Source organism: Electrona antarctica (assembly GCF_951216825.1).
Source record: "Electrona antarctica genome assembly, chromosome: 13".
Classification (NCBI taxonomy): Eukaryota; Metazoa; Chordata; class Actinopteri; order Myctophiformes; family Myctophidae; genus Electrona; species Electrona antarctica.
The window spans coordinates 24622845-24642094 of NC_136794.1; the positions used below are offsets into that span (position 1 = coordinate 24622845).

The 19250-nt window shown below is 47.2% G+C and overlaps 1 protein-coding gene across 1 annotated transcript in view; it reads left to right on the forward strand.

Moving 5' to 3' along the window:
* Nucleotides 1–19250, forward strand: part of LOC306934899 (partitioning defective 3 homolog B-like) — a 375969-nt gene that overhangs the window by 238955 nt on the left and 117764 nt on the right. Inside the window, exon 21 of the mRNA XM_079517709.1 lies at nucleotides 1983–2354. Within this exon, the coding sequence (XP_079373835.1) occupies nucleotides 1983–2354 (372 nt within the window). The remainder of the gene's footprint in view (nucleotides 1–1982; nucleotides 2355–19250) is intronic.

Below are 19250 nucleotides of genomic sequence, written 5' to 3' on the forward strand. Positions count from 1 at the left end.
TATGAGCCCCCTCGTATCCTACTCCAACAGTTATATTTGTCTTTTTATACTCTCTTAATTTGTCCCGATTGAAACCTTAGTTGAATGTTCCATTATCTCTCTCCAGCTGCGCATGCTGTTCAGTCTCATGAAACCCATTATCTAAACCACTCTATACGTTTCTATCATTCTTTCCTTTTATTGTTTTAGCATTCTTCCCATTCTTTATATCCATCCCCCCTCCTCCTCCACTCCAGGCCTGTCATTCCTGAGTTGTGGTTTCACGATGGCTCGCTGTGTGCTGAAATTAGCGAGACCTGCCAGAGTGCCTATAGACCTATTATAGTCATAACTCATCACTGTTGTTTTCCCAACCAATGAGGCTACGGTTACATATTCAATTTGGGTATACATTCAAATCAATACGATGACATACTCCCTCTGACTCTCTCTTGAGTTATACATATTGATCCCCATGGAGGAATTCATCCTCAGCTTTGAGCCTTCCTATAGCAATTACTGTAGGAGGAATCTAGTGAGCGGTGTCCGGGGAGCCGAGCTCCAGCTCTATAAGGACAGTGGCTCAAATACGCTGGCAGGAGTATGTCCCTAACACAGGGGTCTGCAAGGGTTTTAGCCCAAGGACCCCCCACCTGAGAGTGAGAGAGAGAGATCAAGCTGGCACGCCCCCACTATATACAGTATACAGCAACAACTGAATATTTGTTCAAATATTGTTGACCGACCACTTCAGAGACTCTATACATCCACGTATGATAACAGCAATCTAAGGTTAGCAAGGAATATCACCTCAAACCTCAAAATCCTAGACATGTTTTGTATGGAGAGTATGGTTGCTGGTCAGGACTAGACGCTTCCGAGTCTTTCCTACATGTAACGCCTGGGATTCAAACTCGGGTCTCCCACATGAAGGTCCAATATCTTAACCACTAGACCAGAGGGATATCCCTATGGACAGGGGGAGATATTAGACTTCTGAGGCCATCAGGCTGAGACACCGAGGGTTGCGAGGTTCGGTAGAGCCGACTAAGCCCCGTCCGAGTTGCAACCCGATAGAATAGTAAATTATTACCCCCACACCCAGCAATATTTCCCATCACGGAGCAAAGTGTGTGTGTGTGTGTGTGTGTGTGTGTGTGTGTGTGTGTGTGTGTGTGTGTGTGTGTGTGTGTGTGTGTGTGTGTGTGTGTGTGTGTGTGTGTGTGTGTGTGTGTGAAAGAATTGTTCGCAGACTAGACTGAGCTGTGGACATTGCTCTTGCCTTTATGTTTTTATGTATGCAATTTTCTTTTCTGTCTTCTGTATTATGTGAAATGTGTTGCATACAAGGCCACTGGGTCGCAAGACATATTTCAGGGCAAACTGACAATAAAGTGCTATTATCATATATGGTATATAGCGTATAGTCTTGTTTGACAGCACTATCATCAGTGTACGTTGGACTCATGTTAACACAATCAGTCCTGGGATTCCTTCAAAATAGGAGCTCTGGGGTGCCGGGAAAACATGGCCGATTTTACTCAGATTTTTTTTTTTTACTTTGATACATACCGTAAGTGCTTTTTGAAGAAAGTGTGTTATTACCAGTATGACGACGCGACCTCGCCCTAAAGGGCGAGAAGTGTGCACGCATCCACCTGGGTGACGGCAGACTGCTGGGCTGGCGCTTTGGCATGGGGGGTCAGATCAACATATGGAATTAATTGGAGCGCGTCTTGCGTGTACAGCGTTTGATGAGGTCAGAATGTCAGAACAGGTCAGCCGCAAATTCCATGTGTACACTCTCTAAAAACAAAATGGAGAATTTGCCACGGACAAGACAAAGTATTGCCGCGGACGCAGTTTGTCCATGTATGGCATACAGCACTGATGTAGCCTCGCGTAGCCAGCCTTTTTTTGCTATGCGAGGCTAGTATTGATGACACCTGTGTGTGTGTGTGTGTGTGTGTGTGTGTGTGTGTGTGTGTGTGTGTGTGTGTCAGGATCGAGGCCAAACACACAGAGCTGCGAGACCGGCAGACCCGAGGCGCGTATGCCGACGTGGAGGACGACGACGCCGACCCCAACTACGCCCGCATACACAACTTCAGGGAGCGCGATGCCGCGACCTCCTCCTCCGCCCAGCCTCACATACCTCAGTCGCCGCCTTATGGCGCCGCTCACAACCACGTCCACCACCACGCACACGTCCGCACGCCCTCTCCCCAGCACCCGTCCGCCTTCCCTGGTCACGGCGGTGAGCCCGGCGGGGCATCGCCAGACGGTGACCCTCTCGACGGTCTCTACGCCAAGGTCAACAAGCCGAGAGGACCCGGAGCCGCTTCTCCACCCGTACCCCCTGCAGGAAACGAGAGGCAAGACACCTGTACTCTCCTCTCCTCTCTACTCTACTCTGCTCTGCTCTGCTCTACTCTGCTCTGCTCTGCTCTGCTCTGCTCTGCTCTGCTCCCATTCTCCTGTCATTCAAACCAATATCTCTCCTCTTCTCCCTCCTCATCAGCCCTCGTTTCAGTTCTTTCCACCTTGTATCCTTCCGTGTTTGACTCCTATTCCTCATCCTGTCCGCTACGCTTATCCTCCTACCTCTGTTTTCCTCTCATCCGTCCCTCTCTCTCTCTCTCTCTCTCTCTCTCTCTCTCTCTCTCTCTCATATGTAGTGTGATAGTATGTTGCTGACGCTCTCATATTTTTCTCTACTGTCTAAATCAGGTTTCACCTTCCCTCTGCCCTCTATCTGCCAACAGGCAAGAGTGTATAGAGTGTGTGCCGTGTGTGCAAGAGTGTGTGTAGACGCTTCTGTTTGTGTCTGTGTATACACTGCAAAATATTTGGTGTTAATTTAACTCAGAGTATGTACAAATGGATAAATGAACATTTTACTGGGTACGTGAGTTTATCCTTGTGCGCGTGCACGTGTGGCTTGTGTGAGCGTGCGTGCATGGCTGCCCACCCACGCATGTGTAAGTTCCCGTGTCCATGTACGTGCGTGGGCAAGCGTGTGTGTGTGGGTGCACCCTGTGTGTTTGTATCCCAGCATAAAAGACAATCACCTCAGGGCTCAGTGTGTACCTCTCAGCTTCCAATCAAAGCTGAGACACACAGACATCGGATAATGTCAGTCACAGGTCAGGTATTTCTGAATATATCTAGAGGCACACACGTGCACATGCACGCACGCACACACACACACACACACACACACACACACACACACACACACACACACACACACACACACACACACACACACACACACCTATTTGATGGTGAGGTTAAGGGTGCATAGAGCTGTTTGTGGACACTATGTGTTGCTTTATTTCTTGCATGCATAAAATACGGTTTCATTATGGAAGTCACGCCGTTCTTGGCCTTCGCCGAGAGTTGCTTGAGATCCATCTTGTTAAAATGCATTGATTAATTAAAATGAGCTAACCACTTAAACCTTTTATAGGCTACTTAGTTGACCGGAGTATCCAGGGTTCTATGCGAGGCCCCCTCTGTTTCCCCCTCTACACTACATTTCTTCACTGGAAATAGCCAATCTACAGCCAATCATATAGAACAGTTCCCCCCAGAATAGGAATGTTAGGGTTAAAACATGTTTAAAAGAAACACATTGTGATTGATGATCATGTTGGTGTCAGCTTCTGTGACTTATATAAGTATGTATATCTTCCAGTAAAGGGGGGAAAAATGGAAGCACAGTCTCAGGATTACAGTTTTTGATTTGAGTAAAGCCTCTTGTTTCGTGTCAGTCTTGTAGCTCGCTAAAGCACGGCATTTGAGCAATGTCTGTCCATGTTAGGGTTTGTCCACATGCTTCATTCCCATGTTGGAGCTCAACCACAGCCCTGTCTACACTAGTATAATCTCCTAAAATCGTCTAATCATTTCCCAGTCCTAACATAATTAGAATTGTGCTTTTCTTTTCTTGAGACTGACGGTATTTAATTAGAGTGGTTTAATTTTTCTTCGGGGAGGAATTCACGATTTTTTAAGTTGACCAATGCACATTCCCAACTTTTTCTATATTTGAATACTGTTTCTATGTCATATCTTATGCATGTGTGTACGACTACTGTACATGTTCTACCCATAACCTAGATAGAACAGATGGACTACTGTGCATGTTATAATATTATAACCCATAGATAAACACTTGGAACGTTTACTCATATGTGTATACAGTAGGTGCAAGCACCGTTGCTCCCATACTTTAATGCACCTCGCATACATCATTCTTGTCCCCGTAAGCGCGCAGAAAAACAAGTCAACAATCAAACACAAAACATGAGACAATTACAAGGAAACGTGCCGTAGCATTGTGTTAAATTTAGCTAATAGTGTCCTGTTGTTTACCATTACTACAGGCAGCTTAATTCCAGCTGGACCGATCCGCAATTTATAGCCGTTATTGTGTTGTGATTATTGGCATGGCTCCAAATGTCTCTAGACTAATCGCAATGCGTGGTTGGAACAATGTGTTGAAGCATACACAGTAGATAGAAATGTGTGTTTGGTATTATGTGTCACTGTTATGCTAAAAATGCTTCTTGCCAATAACTTTTATACCGTTGGGAACCCTGTTTATTTCCCATTGGCGTTTAGTCTCCATCTGAGGGTTTCTCTTTGCTCACTTGTACTGTAACATCATACTGTATACCATGGGGTCGGCAACCTTTGTGACATGAAGTGCCATGTTTTCATTTTCTGGATAGTCAGTCATCAAAATGTAATATTTTCAACAAATTTTGATTGTCCATAGGCTACACATAAGTAACAACATAAGTAACAACAACCTTTATCTTCATCTTCTTCTTCTTCTTCTTCTTCTTAACCTGTCTATCTCTGTTTCTCAATTTTGTAGCATGTGTATACAGTGTGTGTGTGTGTGTGTGTGTGTGTGTGTGTGTGTGAGAGAATGTGCACACACGCAGGCACAGGATTTATTCTCCTGGTAGACAAATTCATTCATCATCACTTCCTGAAACTTGATGATGCAGATGGGAGGAAGCTCATCCATTGGCTGATGGTAATCGATGGTGCCGAAGGGAGAAGTTGTGTGTGTGCGTGTGTGTATGTGTGAGACGAAGATAAACAAATCGCTAAGGACTCCGTTCCATCAGAACCTCAGTGAAGCCAGACTCTCTCGCTCTCTCTCTCTCTCTCTCTCTCTCTCTCTCTCTCTCTCTCTCTCTCTCTCTCTCTCTCTCACACACACTCTCACACACTCACACACACACTCACACACACACACACACACACACACACACACACACACACACACACACACACACACACACACACTCGTGCATGACACAGACAGATGCATACACACACGAATAATATGAAATATGGTATATATGGTAGGCATATTATCTGGGTATATCCATTGGGATCTTGGCTCCCTTTTTCATAAATGGAAAATGGAGGATGCATCGACAAACACATTTAGCCGCTCAAACAGACACACACACACACACACACACACACACACACACACACACACACACACACACACACACACACACACACACACACACACACACACACACACACACGCCCCCTTATGAACAGTTTCCTCTTTTGGCCCCACACCACAAACACTCAGGCCCAATATAAGACCTCATACATATAGACAGTGTCCGTTGAGATGTGTGCAATAAATGATATAGCTTATGGCACAACAACGGAGCACATCCCAAATCAGTAGGGAGTTACTGTACGTAAGACACCAGTGGATACAGTGAACATACAGCACAGGCTGACTGAACCCCGCCCACACCGGGCTGTAATTCTGTAGCAGAAGGTTATGTTATTATGGTTTATTTATTCATTCAAATATTTATCACAACCACCACAACACTTTCTTTTCTCCACCCGATGTCAATTGCCTGAACTGTAATCCTGCGGGCTCTACTCTCCCTCTGCCAACCTGGGGGAGCCCCGAACTGAGCTCATGTTTCCTTCAATTAGACCCTCCAGAAAAATGCGGGCAAAAAAACTTTTTTTAAGCAGAACATTAGAAGCACTCCTTGAGGCCTGTTGGTGCGTGCGTGCGTGCGTGCGTGCGTGCGTGCGTGCGTGCGTGCGTGCGTGCGTGCGTCCGTCGAGTTGCAAGTAACAGCAGATGTCTGCGTGGCTTTGCACGCAGTCATCATAGGAAGACTTTAAACAGGTGAATTATTCATCCTCGGCATTAAAGAATTGATCATTCCATTTGACTGCATGAGCTTCCAGAGTAACTGTATGTATATATATTGTGTGTGTGTGTGTGTGTGTGTGTGTGTGTGTGTGTGTGTGTGTGTGTGTGTGTGTGTGTGTGTGTGTGTGTGTGTGTGTGTGTGTGTGTGTGTGTGTGTGTGTGTGTGTGTGTGTGTGTGTGTGTGTGTGTGTGTGTGCGCGCGCGCACCTTTGTGGGGGTGCTGTGATTTATCTCTCCATGGTTAGCATTAAAAGGGCCTATTAAGGAAGGGCTGTTATTTAACCAGACAGACAATTAATACTTCACACTGTCTGCGTCTGAACCAGCCAGCCCGCCTTTAATTCTAAAGGGCACACCAGCTCCATTCTGTATACGCATGGTGGACTTTAATACAGAGTCATTAAACACACGCACGCACTCACACGCACGCACGCACACGCGCGCACACACACACACACACACACACACACACGCATGAATGCACAGATATGCGGCGGATATGGTGTGTATTTGTCTCTGTCTCTCATGTCTCACACACATACACAGCACATTAGGTCACTGCCTTTAATTACTAGTCTCTCTTAATCTCCCTTTCTTCTCTTCATCTTCTCCTCTGTCTCTTTCATCTGAGAGCCTGAGATGATACATAGGGCGCACACGCTTGATTGCGTGCGTGCGTGCGTGTGTGCGTGCGTGCGTGCGTGCGTGCGTGCGTGCGTGCGTGCGTGCGTGCGTGTAGTGTACAGAGAGATAGAGAGAGAGAGAGGACAAAAAACCCAGAGGTACTCTTAGCATATCCCTGTGTGTATAGTGGAAGTCCTTGTACCTAACCCCTTTACACACACACACACACACACACATGAACTCAGTGCCATGTAAGGCTCCGGATACACACAGGCACACACGGAGGGTACATTTTATGAAGTGGCCACCCAGGTCTCGGACAAGTGCACTGTCCTCGGTCTGCTTGAGTGGTTCCCACTCCAGAAGACCACACAGTCTCTCTCTCTCTCTCCTTCTCACTCTCTCTTTCTCTCTCTCTATCTCTCTCTCTCAAAAAATGTTCCTTTTTTGGGTTACTATAACAACCACTCTCCACCAATTAGAAAACAATCAGCCTGGAGGAGGGGGGAGGGAGAGAGAGTCTATACTAGGGGTTTGAAAAGACCTAGGAGAGAGAGAGGGAGGGAGGATGAAAGGGAAGCAGTGACAAGGGCAGGAGGGCGAGAGTGGTAGGATAATAGGGTCTGTAAACCCTGAGAGAGAGAGAGAGAGAGAGAGAGAGAGAGAGAGAGACAGACAGACAGACAGACAATTTAGGCATTTAGCAGAAGCTCTTAATCCAGAGCGACTTACATTAAGCAAGAACAAAACATGGCGAGCATCATATACATTAAGACTATAGTTATCATGAATCATACGTAAGCTACGGACATAACAGTGGAATATATCTAGCCTATATAATGAAACTATGCATATATACTATATAGTGCTATGCTATGTCTACATAAAATGGTAAGTTACATAAGTTGAGCCTTTGCATTCGCCTTTAAAGGACCTATAACATCAAATTCAACTTTTTCAATTTCTTTTGTGTTTTTGGGGCTCCCATATGTGTTTTATATCCCCACAAATAACCAATTTTGAACAATCAGGCTTTCATATCATATGGGTGTTTTAATGGAAATTGCTCTCAGGAACAGCTCAACTGATTTTGGCCTCATCGTGATGTCATCAATGTCACCCTACTTTGTATAATTCCTCCTCTTCAGTCTTCAGTTCCAAATTGGCATTTCCACTTTGTTTACAATGTCCACCATTGTTGATTTTCCAAGCTGGCATGGAATGGAAACAAGCCTGGCTTTATCTAGCATCAGTATTATAATGACTCAAATATTAAATAATCTGCATATCAGCACCCCCACCACCTCAGGACATTGTGGTACTGCAGCCAAAACGGCTTTCAAAGTCCAGAAAGAAATGACAAGGCCTGGTTATATCAGAGTGGTGATTGAGGCTCAAACTATTAGAAATAACTTTGAGGGACATAGACAATATGATATTAAATATTAAAAGCAGTTTTAAAATGCATGTTATTTGCGCTTTAAGGTTGTTGGGCTAGGGCGAGTGCTACATCAAGTGCTACGGGCCAAGATGGAGTCTGAAGAGGTGGGTTTTCAGACTACGGAGGAAGATTGGGAGTGAGTCTGCAGTTCTGATTGTAATGGGAAGTGCATTCCACAGTTTTTGAGCCAGAAGGGAGAAGAGTTTCCGACATGTGGAGCTTTGTCCCTGCGTTTTTAGTGAAGGTACTTCCAGCTTCCCTGCTTTGGCTGATCTGAGTGCGCGGGAGGGTTCGTAGGGTTCGATCCAAGCCCCCAGTAAGGCTATCCATCCAACATTGAAGCTGCCACTACCTACTGGCGAAAAGAGGAACTGCAGCACTTTCATGGAGGTGGACGGACGTTCACAACGTTTGAGGTCCGGGCTGGGCTTAACTTCCGCTCACTCAAGCCATTGAGTTATAATTGTACTTCCGGCAGTCTTCCGGGTGCTTCAAAATGCCACTGAGCAACTTCCATCGAAATGAATAGCTGGGGGGGTGGGGCTAACGCTCCGGTTCGGTCTCTATCCTTTTATTACTCTATGGTTCGATCAGACGTACTAGATATGGGGGTGCCATACCTTTATATAAGGTATAAGATATGGGGGTGCCATACCTTTGGTTGCTTTGGACAGATATGGGGGTGCCATACCTTTGGTTGCTTTGAATGCCAGTATTCAAAGACTGACAAACAGACATGAAGGAGCAGGGGTGTAGCGCTGCTACCATCAGTTATTTCCGATCGATCTATAGATTACTTTGCATGTATGCATCGTATAACCGAGAGGTGTTTTCGATCATTTTGTTACCTTTCAAAGAATCAATATGAATGTAGTTATTTTATTTAGTTAGTTTCATTGACTATAACCGTATGTAGTACGTACAACAACATCGTACGCAACTAGCTATAGCCTAGCATGTATTGTAGATCTCATATTTTGGTTTTTGGATGGAAATAAAAGGGATAATAAAATAATCAATTCATTGCAGGTGATGCCAGATTGAAAGTGACTAACCTCTGCAGCCCTTTTTGAGTTTAGGGTCCATTTATTCTGCAGTATTTTAAAAAGAAAATCACACTTGTGTGAAGTGAGGGGCGCTCTTATCACACATTCCGGCCAATCACAATTGGCGTCCTCACTTTTCTGTCCTCACTTTTTATCCTCAATTCCGTGGTACACACTCCGTGCTCAGCCAATCAAATCATTGCTATGGGGTACACACATCATGCACATGCTCAGCCAATCAAATCATTGCTATGGGGCACACACATCATGCATCAGCCAATCAAATCAAAATATGAAAGGGGGGGGGGGGGGGGGACAAGTGAAAATGTATCACCCCTCAAATTATAAAACTTGATGTTTTTTTTTAACTCTTTTTAATGGATGAAATAACCCCTGGCGTTCGGGGTGTTAACTGTTGCACCGCTCACTAGATGGTTCAGAGGAAGAATGACCTTGTGGAACAACCGAACTCCCTCCACACTTCTTTGGCATACATTTGGGCAATACATCATCGTTGAACAGGAGAGTCACTTCATTGGTTTCTTTGGTCATTCATTATTTTTCCGTCTAAACTCGTTCCACTGAACAATGTTTGAAGGGCCTAAAACGACAGAATGTACAGACCACACAAACCACATAGACACGCACACGCTCACATGTCTGTTTGTGTGTCTTTGTCTGTCAGGTTTACTTTATTCTTCCCTCATTATGCTGGTATACTTTTGTCTTCCCCCTCGGGTGGTCCTGTCACGTAAAGAGAGGGGTGGGGGTAGAGAGAGAGAGAGAGAGAGAGAGAGAGAGAGAGAGATGCAGAGAGAGATACAGAGAGAGATACAGAGAGAGATACAGAGAGAGAGAGAGAGAGAGAGCTTTTAGCACTGCTTGGTTGGTCACTGGAGAGAGGTGGTGTTTTTTTCTCCTCTTTGCCTGTTAATTAATCACGCACGCACACATGCACTCACGCATGCACACACGTCGCACACACACAGAAACACACACCCTCTCTCTTTCACACACATACAGTACGTGCACTATTCACTCTCTCCTTACACACTTTCTTCTCTCTCTCTCTAGCGCACGCACGCGCGCGCACACACACACACACACACACACACACACACACCACATACTGTGTAGGGAGCTTTTAGTGGGTGCCAACCTGGTCTCCCTAAGTGCTGTGCTCTCCATCAGAGTCTCTCGTAGCAGGTAATTAGGGTTAGGGGCGTGGGGGTGGTATGAGTGGTGGACCGGTGGGGGGTTTGTATGAGTGGTGGTGGGGGGGGGGGGGGGGTGCTATGTGAGATGGTGGGGATATTCATTTATATTTCTGTAGAACAACGGTTTCGTTCGCCAAAATATTTATTTTGTTCTAAATTGTCTGTTACTCATTTTTCTTTGAGTTTTTGTTACAATGGTTGTACTGTTAAGTAACTTGAAACATAGCCATAAAAAACGCATGAAAACATATCGTGATAATATCGTGTACTACGAGTGTTTTTTGCGTGCGCACTTTGTGTACGTATTGTAAGTCAAATATATCCATGCATTCAGAGAGATCACATTAGAGGCTTCGAGGATAGAGACGTTTTCAAATAGAGATTTTTGAGTCTGGTGTCTATCCCTCCAAAATGACCATAACATCTTCAAACACGTGAGCTTGTAGAAAGACGAATTCTGAACATTTTGGAAAACGTTCAATTTTTCTTCTTTTTTTTTGAGCGTCGCCAGATAGCCGTGTGGGGAGGGTGACATTTTGTACTCCTATACCTACCTAGTGTTGGGTGGGAGGAGAGTGACGGAGTCTCTACGTCCATACAGTACCTATAGTGTTGGGAGGAGAGTGACAGAGTCTCTACGTCCATACAGTACCTAGTGTTGGGAGGAGAGTGACGGAGTCTCTACGTCCTACAGTACCTAGTGTTGGGTGGGAGGAGAGTGACGGAGTCTCTACGTCCATACAGTACCTAGTGTTGGGTGGGAGGAGAGTGACGGAGTCTCTACGTCCTACAGTACCTAGTGTTGGGTGGGAGGAGAGTGACGGAGTCTCTACGTCCATACAGTACCTAGTGTTGGGTGGGAGGAGAGTGACGGAGTCTCTACGTCCATACAGTACCTAGTGTTGGGAGGAGAGTGACGGAGTCTCTACGTCCATACAGTACCTAGTGTTGGGAGGAGAGTGACGGAGTCTCTACGTCCATACAGTACCTATAGTGTTGGGAGGAGAGTGACAGAGTCTCTACGTCCATACAGTACCTATAGTGTTGGGTGGGAGGAGAGTGACAGAGTCTCTACGTCCATACAGTACCTATAGTGTTGGGTGGGAGGAGAGTGACAGAGTCTCTACGTCCATACAGTACCTATAGTGTTGGGTGGGAGGAGAGTGACGGAGTCTCTACGTCCATACAGTACCTATAGTGTTGGGTGGGAGGAGAGTGACAGAGTCTCTACGTCCATACAGTACCTAGTGTTGGGAGGAGAGTGACGGAGTCTCTACGTCCATACAGTACCTAGTGTTGGGTGGGAGGAGAGTGACGGAGTCTCTACGTCCATACAGTACCTATAGTGTTGGGAGGAGAGTGACGGAGTCTCTACGTCCATACAGTACCTAGTGTTGGGTGGGAGGAGAGTGACAGAGTCTCTACGTCCATACAGTACCTAGTGTTGGGTGGGAGGAGAGTGACGGAGTCTCTACGTCCATACAGTACCTAGTGTTGGGTGGAAGGAGAGTGACGGAGTCTCTACGTCCATACAGTACCTATAGTGTTGGGTGGGAGGAGAGTGACGGAGTCTCTACGTCCATACAGTACCTAGTGTTGGGTGGGAGGAGAGTGACAGAGTCTCTACGTCCATACAGTACCTATAGTGTTGGGAGGAGAGTGACAGAGTCTCTACGTCCATACAGTACCTAGTGTTTGGTGGGAGGAGAGTGACAGAGTCTCTACGTCCATACACTACCTAGTGTTGGGTGGGAGGAGAGTGACGGAGTCTCTACGTCCATACACTACCTAGTGTTGGGTGGGAGGAGAGTGACGGAGTCTCTACGTCCATACAGTACCTAGTGTTGGGTGGGAGGAGAGTGACGGAGTCTCTACGTCCATACAGTACCTAGTGTTGGGTGGGAGGAGAGTGACAGAGTCTCTACGTCCATACAGTACCTAGTGTTGGGAGGAGAGTGACGGAGTCTCTACGTCCATACAGTACCTAGTGTTGGGAGGAGAGTGACGGAGTCTCTACGTCCATACAGTACCTAGTGTTGGGTGGGAGGAGAGTGACAGAGTCTCTACGTCCATACAGTACCTAGTGTTGGGTGGGAGGAGAGTGACGGAGTCTCTACGTCCATACAGTACCTAGTGTTGGGTGGGAGGAGAGTGACGGAGTCTCTACGTCCATACAGTACCTAGTGTTGGGTGGGAGGAGAGTGACAGAGTCTCTACGTCCATACAGTACCTATAGTGTTGGGTGGGAGGAGAGTGACGGAGTCTCTACGTCCATACAGTACCTAGTGTTGGGTGGGAGGAGAGTGACGGAGTCTCTACGTCCATACAGTACCTATAGTGTTGGGTGGGAGGAGAGTGACGGAGTCTCTACGTCCATACAGTACCTATAGTGTTGGGTGGGAGGAGAGTGACGGAGTCTCTACGTCCATACAGTACCTAGTGTTGGGTGGGAGGAGAGTGACGGAGTCTCTACGTCCATACAGTACCTAGTGTTGGGTGGGAGGAGAGTGACGGAGTCTCTACGTCCATACAGTACCTATAGTGTTGGGTGGGAGGAGAGTGACGGAGTCTCTACGTCCATACAGTACCTATAGTGTTGGGTGGGAGGAGAGTGACGGAGTCTCTACGTCCATACAGTACCTATAGTGTTGGGTGGGAGGAGAGTGAAGGAGTCTCTACGTCCATACAGTACCTAGTGTTGGGTGGGAGGAGAGTGACGGAGTCTCTACGTCCATACAGTACCTATAGTGTTGGGTGGGAGGAGAGTGACGGAGTCTCTACGTCCATACAGTACCTAGTGTTGGGTGGGAGGAGAGTGACGGAGTCTCTACGTCCATACAGTACCTAGTGTTGGGTGGGAGGAGAGTGACGGAGTCTCTACGTCCATACAGTACCTATAGTGTTGGGTGGGAGGAGAGTGACGGAGTCTCTACGTCCATACAGTACCTATAGTGTTGGGTGGGAGGAGAGTGACGGAGTCTCTACGTCCATACAGTACCTATAGTGTTGGGTGGGAGGAGAGTGACAGAGTCTCTACGTCCATACAGTACCTATAGTGTTGGGTGGGAGGAGAGTGACAGAGTCTCTACGTCCATACAGTACCTATAGTGTTGGGTGGGAGGAGAGTGAAGGAGTCTCTACGTCCATACAGTACCTAGTGTTGGGTGGGAGGAGAGTGACGGAGTCTCTACGTCCATACAGTACCTAGTGTTGGGTGGGAGGAGAGTGACAGAGTCTCTACGTCCATACAGTACCTATAGTGTTGGGTGGGAGGAGAGTGACGGAGTCTCTACGTCCATACAGTACCTAGTGTTGGGTGGGAGGAGAGTGACAGAGTCTCTACGTCCATACAGTACCTATAGTGTTGGGTGGGAGGAGAGTGACAGAGTCTCTACGTCCATACAGTACCTATAGTGTTGGGTGGGAGGAGAGTGACAGAGTCTCTACGTCCATACAGTACCTAGTGTTGGGTAGGAGGAGAGTGACGGAGTCTCTACGTCCATACAGTACCTAGTGTTGGGTAGGAGGAGAGTGACAGAGTCTCTACGTCCATACAGTACCTAGTGTTGGGTGGGAGGAGAGTGACGGAGTCTCTACGTCCATACAGTACCTAGTGTTGGGTGGGAGGAGAGTGACAGAGTCTCTACGTCCATACAGTACCTAGTGTTGGGTGGGAGGAGAGTGACGGAGTCTCTACGTCCATACAGTACCTAGTGTTGGGTGGGAGGAGAGTGACGGAGTCTCTACGTCCATACAGTACCTAGTGTTGGGTGGGAGGAGAGTGACGGAGTCTCTACGTCCATACAGTACCTATAGTGTTGGGTGGGAGGAGAGTGACGGAGTCTCTACGTCCATACAGTACCTATAGTGTTGGGTGGGAGGAGAGTGACGGAGTCTCTACGTCCATACAGTACCTATAGTGTTGGGTGGGAGGAGAGTGACGGAGTCTCTACGTCCATACAGTACCTATAGTGTTGGGTGGGAGGAGAGTGACGGAGTCTCTACGTCCATACAGTACCTAGTGTTGGGTGGGAGGAGAGTGACGGAGTCTCTACGTCCATACAGTACCTAGTGTTGGGTGGGAGGTGAGTGACGGAGTCTCTACGTCCATACAGTACCTAGTGTTGGGTGGGAGGAGAGTGACGGAGTCTCTACGTCCATACAGTACCTAGTGTTGGGTGGGAGGAGAGTGACGGAGTCTCTACGTCCATACAGTACCTAGTGTTGGGTGGGAGGAGAGTGACGGAGTCTCTACGTCCATACAGTACCTAGTGTTGGGTGGGAGGAGAGTGACAGAGTCTCTACGTCCATACAGTACCTATAGTGTTGGGTGGGAGGAGAGTGACGGAGTCTCTACGTCCATACAGTACCTATAGTGTTGGGTGGGAGGAGAGTGACAGAGTCTCTACGTCCATACAGTACCTAGTGTTGGGAGGGAGGAGAGTGACGGAGTCTCTACGTCCATACAGTACCTAGTGTTGGGTGGGAGGAGAGTGACAGAGTCTCTACGTCCATACAGTACCTATAGTGTTGGGTGGGAGGAGAGTGACAGAGTCTCTACGTCCATACAGTACCTAGTGTTGGGAGGGAGGAGAGTGACGGAGTCTCTACGTCCATACAGTACCTAGTGTTGGGTGGGAGGAGAGTGACGGAGTCTCTACGTCCATACAGTACCTAGTGTTGGGTGGGAGGAGAGTGACGGAGGCTCTACGTCCATACAGTACCTAGTGTTGGGTGGGAGGAGAGTGACGGAGTCTCTACGTCCATACAGTACCTAGTGTTGGGTGGGAGGAGAGTGACGGAGTCTCTACGTCCATACAGTACCTAGTGTTGGGTGGGAGGAGAGTGACGGAGTCTCTACGTCCATACAGTACCTAGTGTTGGGAGGAGAGTGACGGAGTCTCTACGTCCATACAGTACCTATAGTGTTGGGAGGAGAGTGACGGAGGCTCTACGTCCACTTGCAGCTTAGCCAGTAAGATACAACAGCAGGCACAACACTTAATTAACACACTCAATTAATTGGCTTAATTTGGGGACAAAAAAGGTTACAAATTGAGAATCATAATTGCTGATCCCGAAAAAAGAAGAAAAAAAGGCCCGGACAGCTGGTCTCTGGGCACCTACGCTGCATCAACAGCTGTCAGGATACAATGTATCCTGACCGTGTGACGCAGGTTCAAATCCCGATCCCGATGAGCTTTGCTGCGTGTCACTCCCCATCTCTCTCTCCCCATTCCCTGTCTATCTACCCAAAAATATCAATATAATGTAATGTAATGTAATGTAATAGTTGCCATCATATCGGCCAAACCACACATTAATCTGTCTCTAGTTTTAAGGATATGAGAGACCGAAGAGATGGAAGAAAGAGACCGGAGGTAAAGAATGAAAGAACAGGCATGGAGATGGCAATAATGGCTGAACCCAGGCTGAACTGAGATGAACAAAGCTGGGAAAGAATGGGGAGAGAAGAGACGAGGCGGTGGGGCTAGAGGAGGGAGAGCTGGAGCGAAAGACCGAGAGAAACTGAAAGGCGAACAAACAAGGCAGAGCCAAGAGGGAAGTATAGGGCTTGAAGAGGTGAAGAAATGAACAAGAGGGAAGTATAGGGCTTGAAGAGGTGAAGAAATGAACGAAGAAAGGTGGAGTGGGATGGAGAGCGATGGAGAGGAGAGTACTATGGGTGAGGTGAGGAGCTGAGGAGGAGGGGTTGAGGATGCTGCGCGGAGCAGAAAGGACCAGTATGTTTTCCCAGAGACTCTCAGCGTGCGACTCAGCCCTGGCTAATAATGAACAGCACTCAAGTACCACTCGTGGTTCTCTCTCTCTGCATCTCCCCCCTCGATTTCGTATTTGTACGAGAAGTTCTCATTCGGGGAGAAAATAAAGACCATGCAAAGCACATCCGCCGGCACTTATGAGAGCATGCACGGAGTGAAAGCGCACGCACGCGTGCCACACACATGCGCACCACACACATGCGTGCCGCACACATGCATGCCACACACATGCACGCCACACACATGCGCGCCACACACACGCGCGCCACACACACGCCAAGTTCAGAGTAGCATCTTGTAGCTAAGCAACAGGTATGAATAGCTGCATGTGTTTTATGCTGGTCAGAAATCCCAGTTGGCACGGTGGTTTGTTTCTTTGTTCGCGTGTGCCTCAGGACTTTCTTCATCATTTCGCAAACATAAGGCGATTGATGTGTTTTCAAATGATAGAGACGTTAGAGAAAATGTGTGTGTGTGACTGTGACATCTAATACATTGTCTAGGGGTTGCAGGCATTACTGTAGACAACTCCCCAAACCTTAACCTGTGGAGCCCTGTCTAACCACTTTGTGACTACTGCAGTAATGTTTGTGTCCTGACACTTGTATACAGTGTTGCGTTGGGGAACGCAGAACTGTTTGAACATTAAATGGTGTATGTGTTTGGTCCAACGTACTAACAGTCCTACAGTCATGAGTCCGACACCCTACACCCAAAACCAACCCTAAACCTAACCTCAGAGGAAGCCACAGGTTAGTTTTAACCTGCCACGGGTTAGTTGTAACCTGCCACGCATGTCTGAAGCCACGGAGAGTTTTAACCTGTCACGGGTTAGTTGTAACTGGCCGCGCATGTTGACTGTGTTGTCTAACCAATGTCTAACCAATGTATGCACCCCCCCTTTGAATTACAGTGTGGCTTTAATCCTGCTTTCCAGGGTAGGGAGGGTACTGTAGACAATACATGGGCCACATGTCTAGGAGATAACCCGGAAGTGGTTGGTCCGTCAGTGAAAATGTTCCCCCCTCGTTGTCTTGAACAATAGCCGAAATCTTAACACCTTTTTATCTCGGTTTCTAATCCCAAATTCAGATTCTAATAAAAACAAGCTTTATTTACGACTGATTCCGGTCGTGTAGCTGGTCGCGGTAAAAAAATATCATTGCTTATCCGTGAGCTAACTTCGAGTTAAGGCCCGGGGTAATTTTTGCCCCTTGAATACGGCACCTCACTTTAAAATATCCATGGCACATGAATGGACAGAGACTGAAACAATCGTGGCAGTCAATGTGTTTTAATTAATATCGGAATACTGATATATTATTGATTTCAGCTGTTAGAATTCCAAACATGCAAAACTGTTTAATTAGTTTTTAACACTTAATCCGCCGCCAATTAATTAATAGCTTACTGCCAAGGTTTTATTGCGCGTAACACTTACTTTGAAGAGCCAAATATCCGTAATCGCATGTTACAGTGACAAACTGCTGTGTGTGTGGTGTCTTGACCGGTTGTTGTTCTCTCGGTCTGTGGTGGAAAAACCCGACCGTGAGTATCACAGCGCCTGCTACAGGCCGTTGAAAACGCTTGTCTGGGCCAGAAACTGCCCCTCAATGTCGTTTCTGAGATGCAGGGCTTTGAATACAGGGCTTAGAATGGAAGTGGATGCGTGCGCATTTTCAAAATGGCCGCGGCCACTGTCCTACTTGGTGTTGTTGTGTTAGCGATCGGTGGCTAACGATACAATCTGATCAAAACATGGATTAAAGAATGTAAACCCTGGAACACGAGAGTCTCGTGTTTGGCGGGCTAGGGTACTAATTTAACCCTCTGTGTTCGCCGTTTCTGAAAAACCGGGGGCCGTGTGGGCAAGGCTCAAAAACAAAGCAGACAACACGCACAGCAACATCCATGGTGTGACGCGTGAGGGTACATTTAATGACAACTTTCTGACCTTCGTTTTAACAGCGCCGCTGGGCGATAAAAAAATCTCGTAGTGGGCATTCCTGCTGTCTTTACCGTGTCCTCACTTTGAAGCATAAAATGAGTGTACCGTAAATGACGCTGCTGTGGTCCAGTAACATTGCGAAGTGGAACTAAGAACCACATTTTAGCGGTATGGTTTTGTGTGATGGGCAAACAAAGCAGCACATGAATTTGATTGGCTATCGGCGGACGATGTGGTCCAAAAGATACAATATTTTCACGTTCCTCCACCCGCTTTTCGACTATCGCCTCTTCGCCGTAGTAGTTGCCGGGTCCCATAGACAAATAACACACGTCCGGAAAATATGCCAGGCTGTTAAAACGCACCGTGAGCAAGGAAGAAGGAGATAGGAGCAGGGAACAGCGGGCAGAAACACTGGCGCACTGCGACTGCACTCTCCTCCTTAGCTTTCATGCACGGGCCGAGAGAAGAACAAAGAGGGAGAGAGAGAGAGATGATGACATCCTCGGGCGGTGCAGCTGGCAGAAGCATTAGTGAAATAGCCGTGTCACGGTGGCCGTGGAAGTCTGCGCGTTGAGCCCAGACAGCCTGCCTAAATGATTTTTACGCCAGGCCAGTTTACCACCTGTAGCTCATGCACGCGTGAAAGCACACACATACACGCGCACGCGTCTGCACACACACACACGCACGCACGCGCATGCAACTGCACAGAGAGCTTGTCTAAATGATGCTATGCAAGACACACGCACACAAACACCCAGTCATACACGCGCATACATACAGATACTCACATTTAATATAATTGTCTAAATGATGGTATGCAAATTAATGTGCTCTTTTTCTCTCTCACACACACACACACGCACGCACACGCGCGCACACACACACACTCACACACACACACATTTGGACAGCTCGTGTGAATTCTGTATATTATGTCACAGGAGTCGATAGCACTCTAATTACTCGCTCCACATTAATGA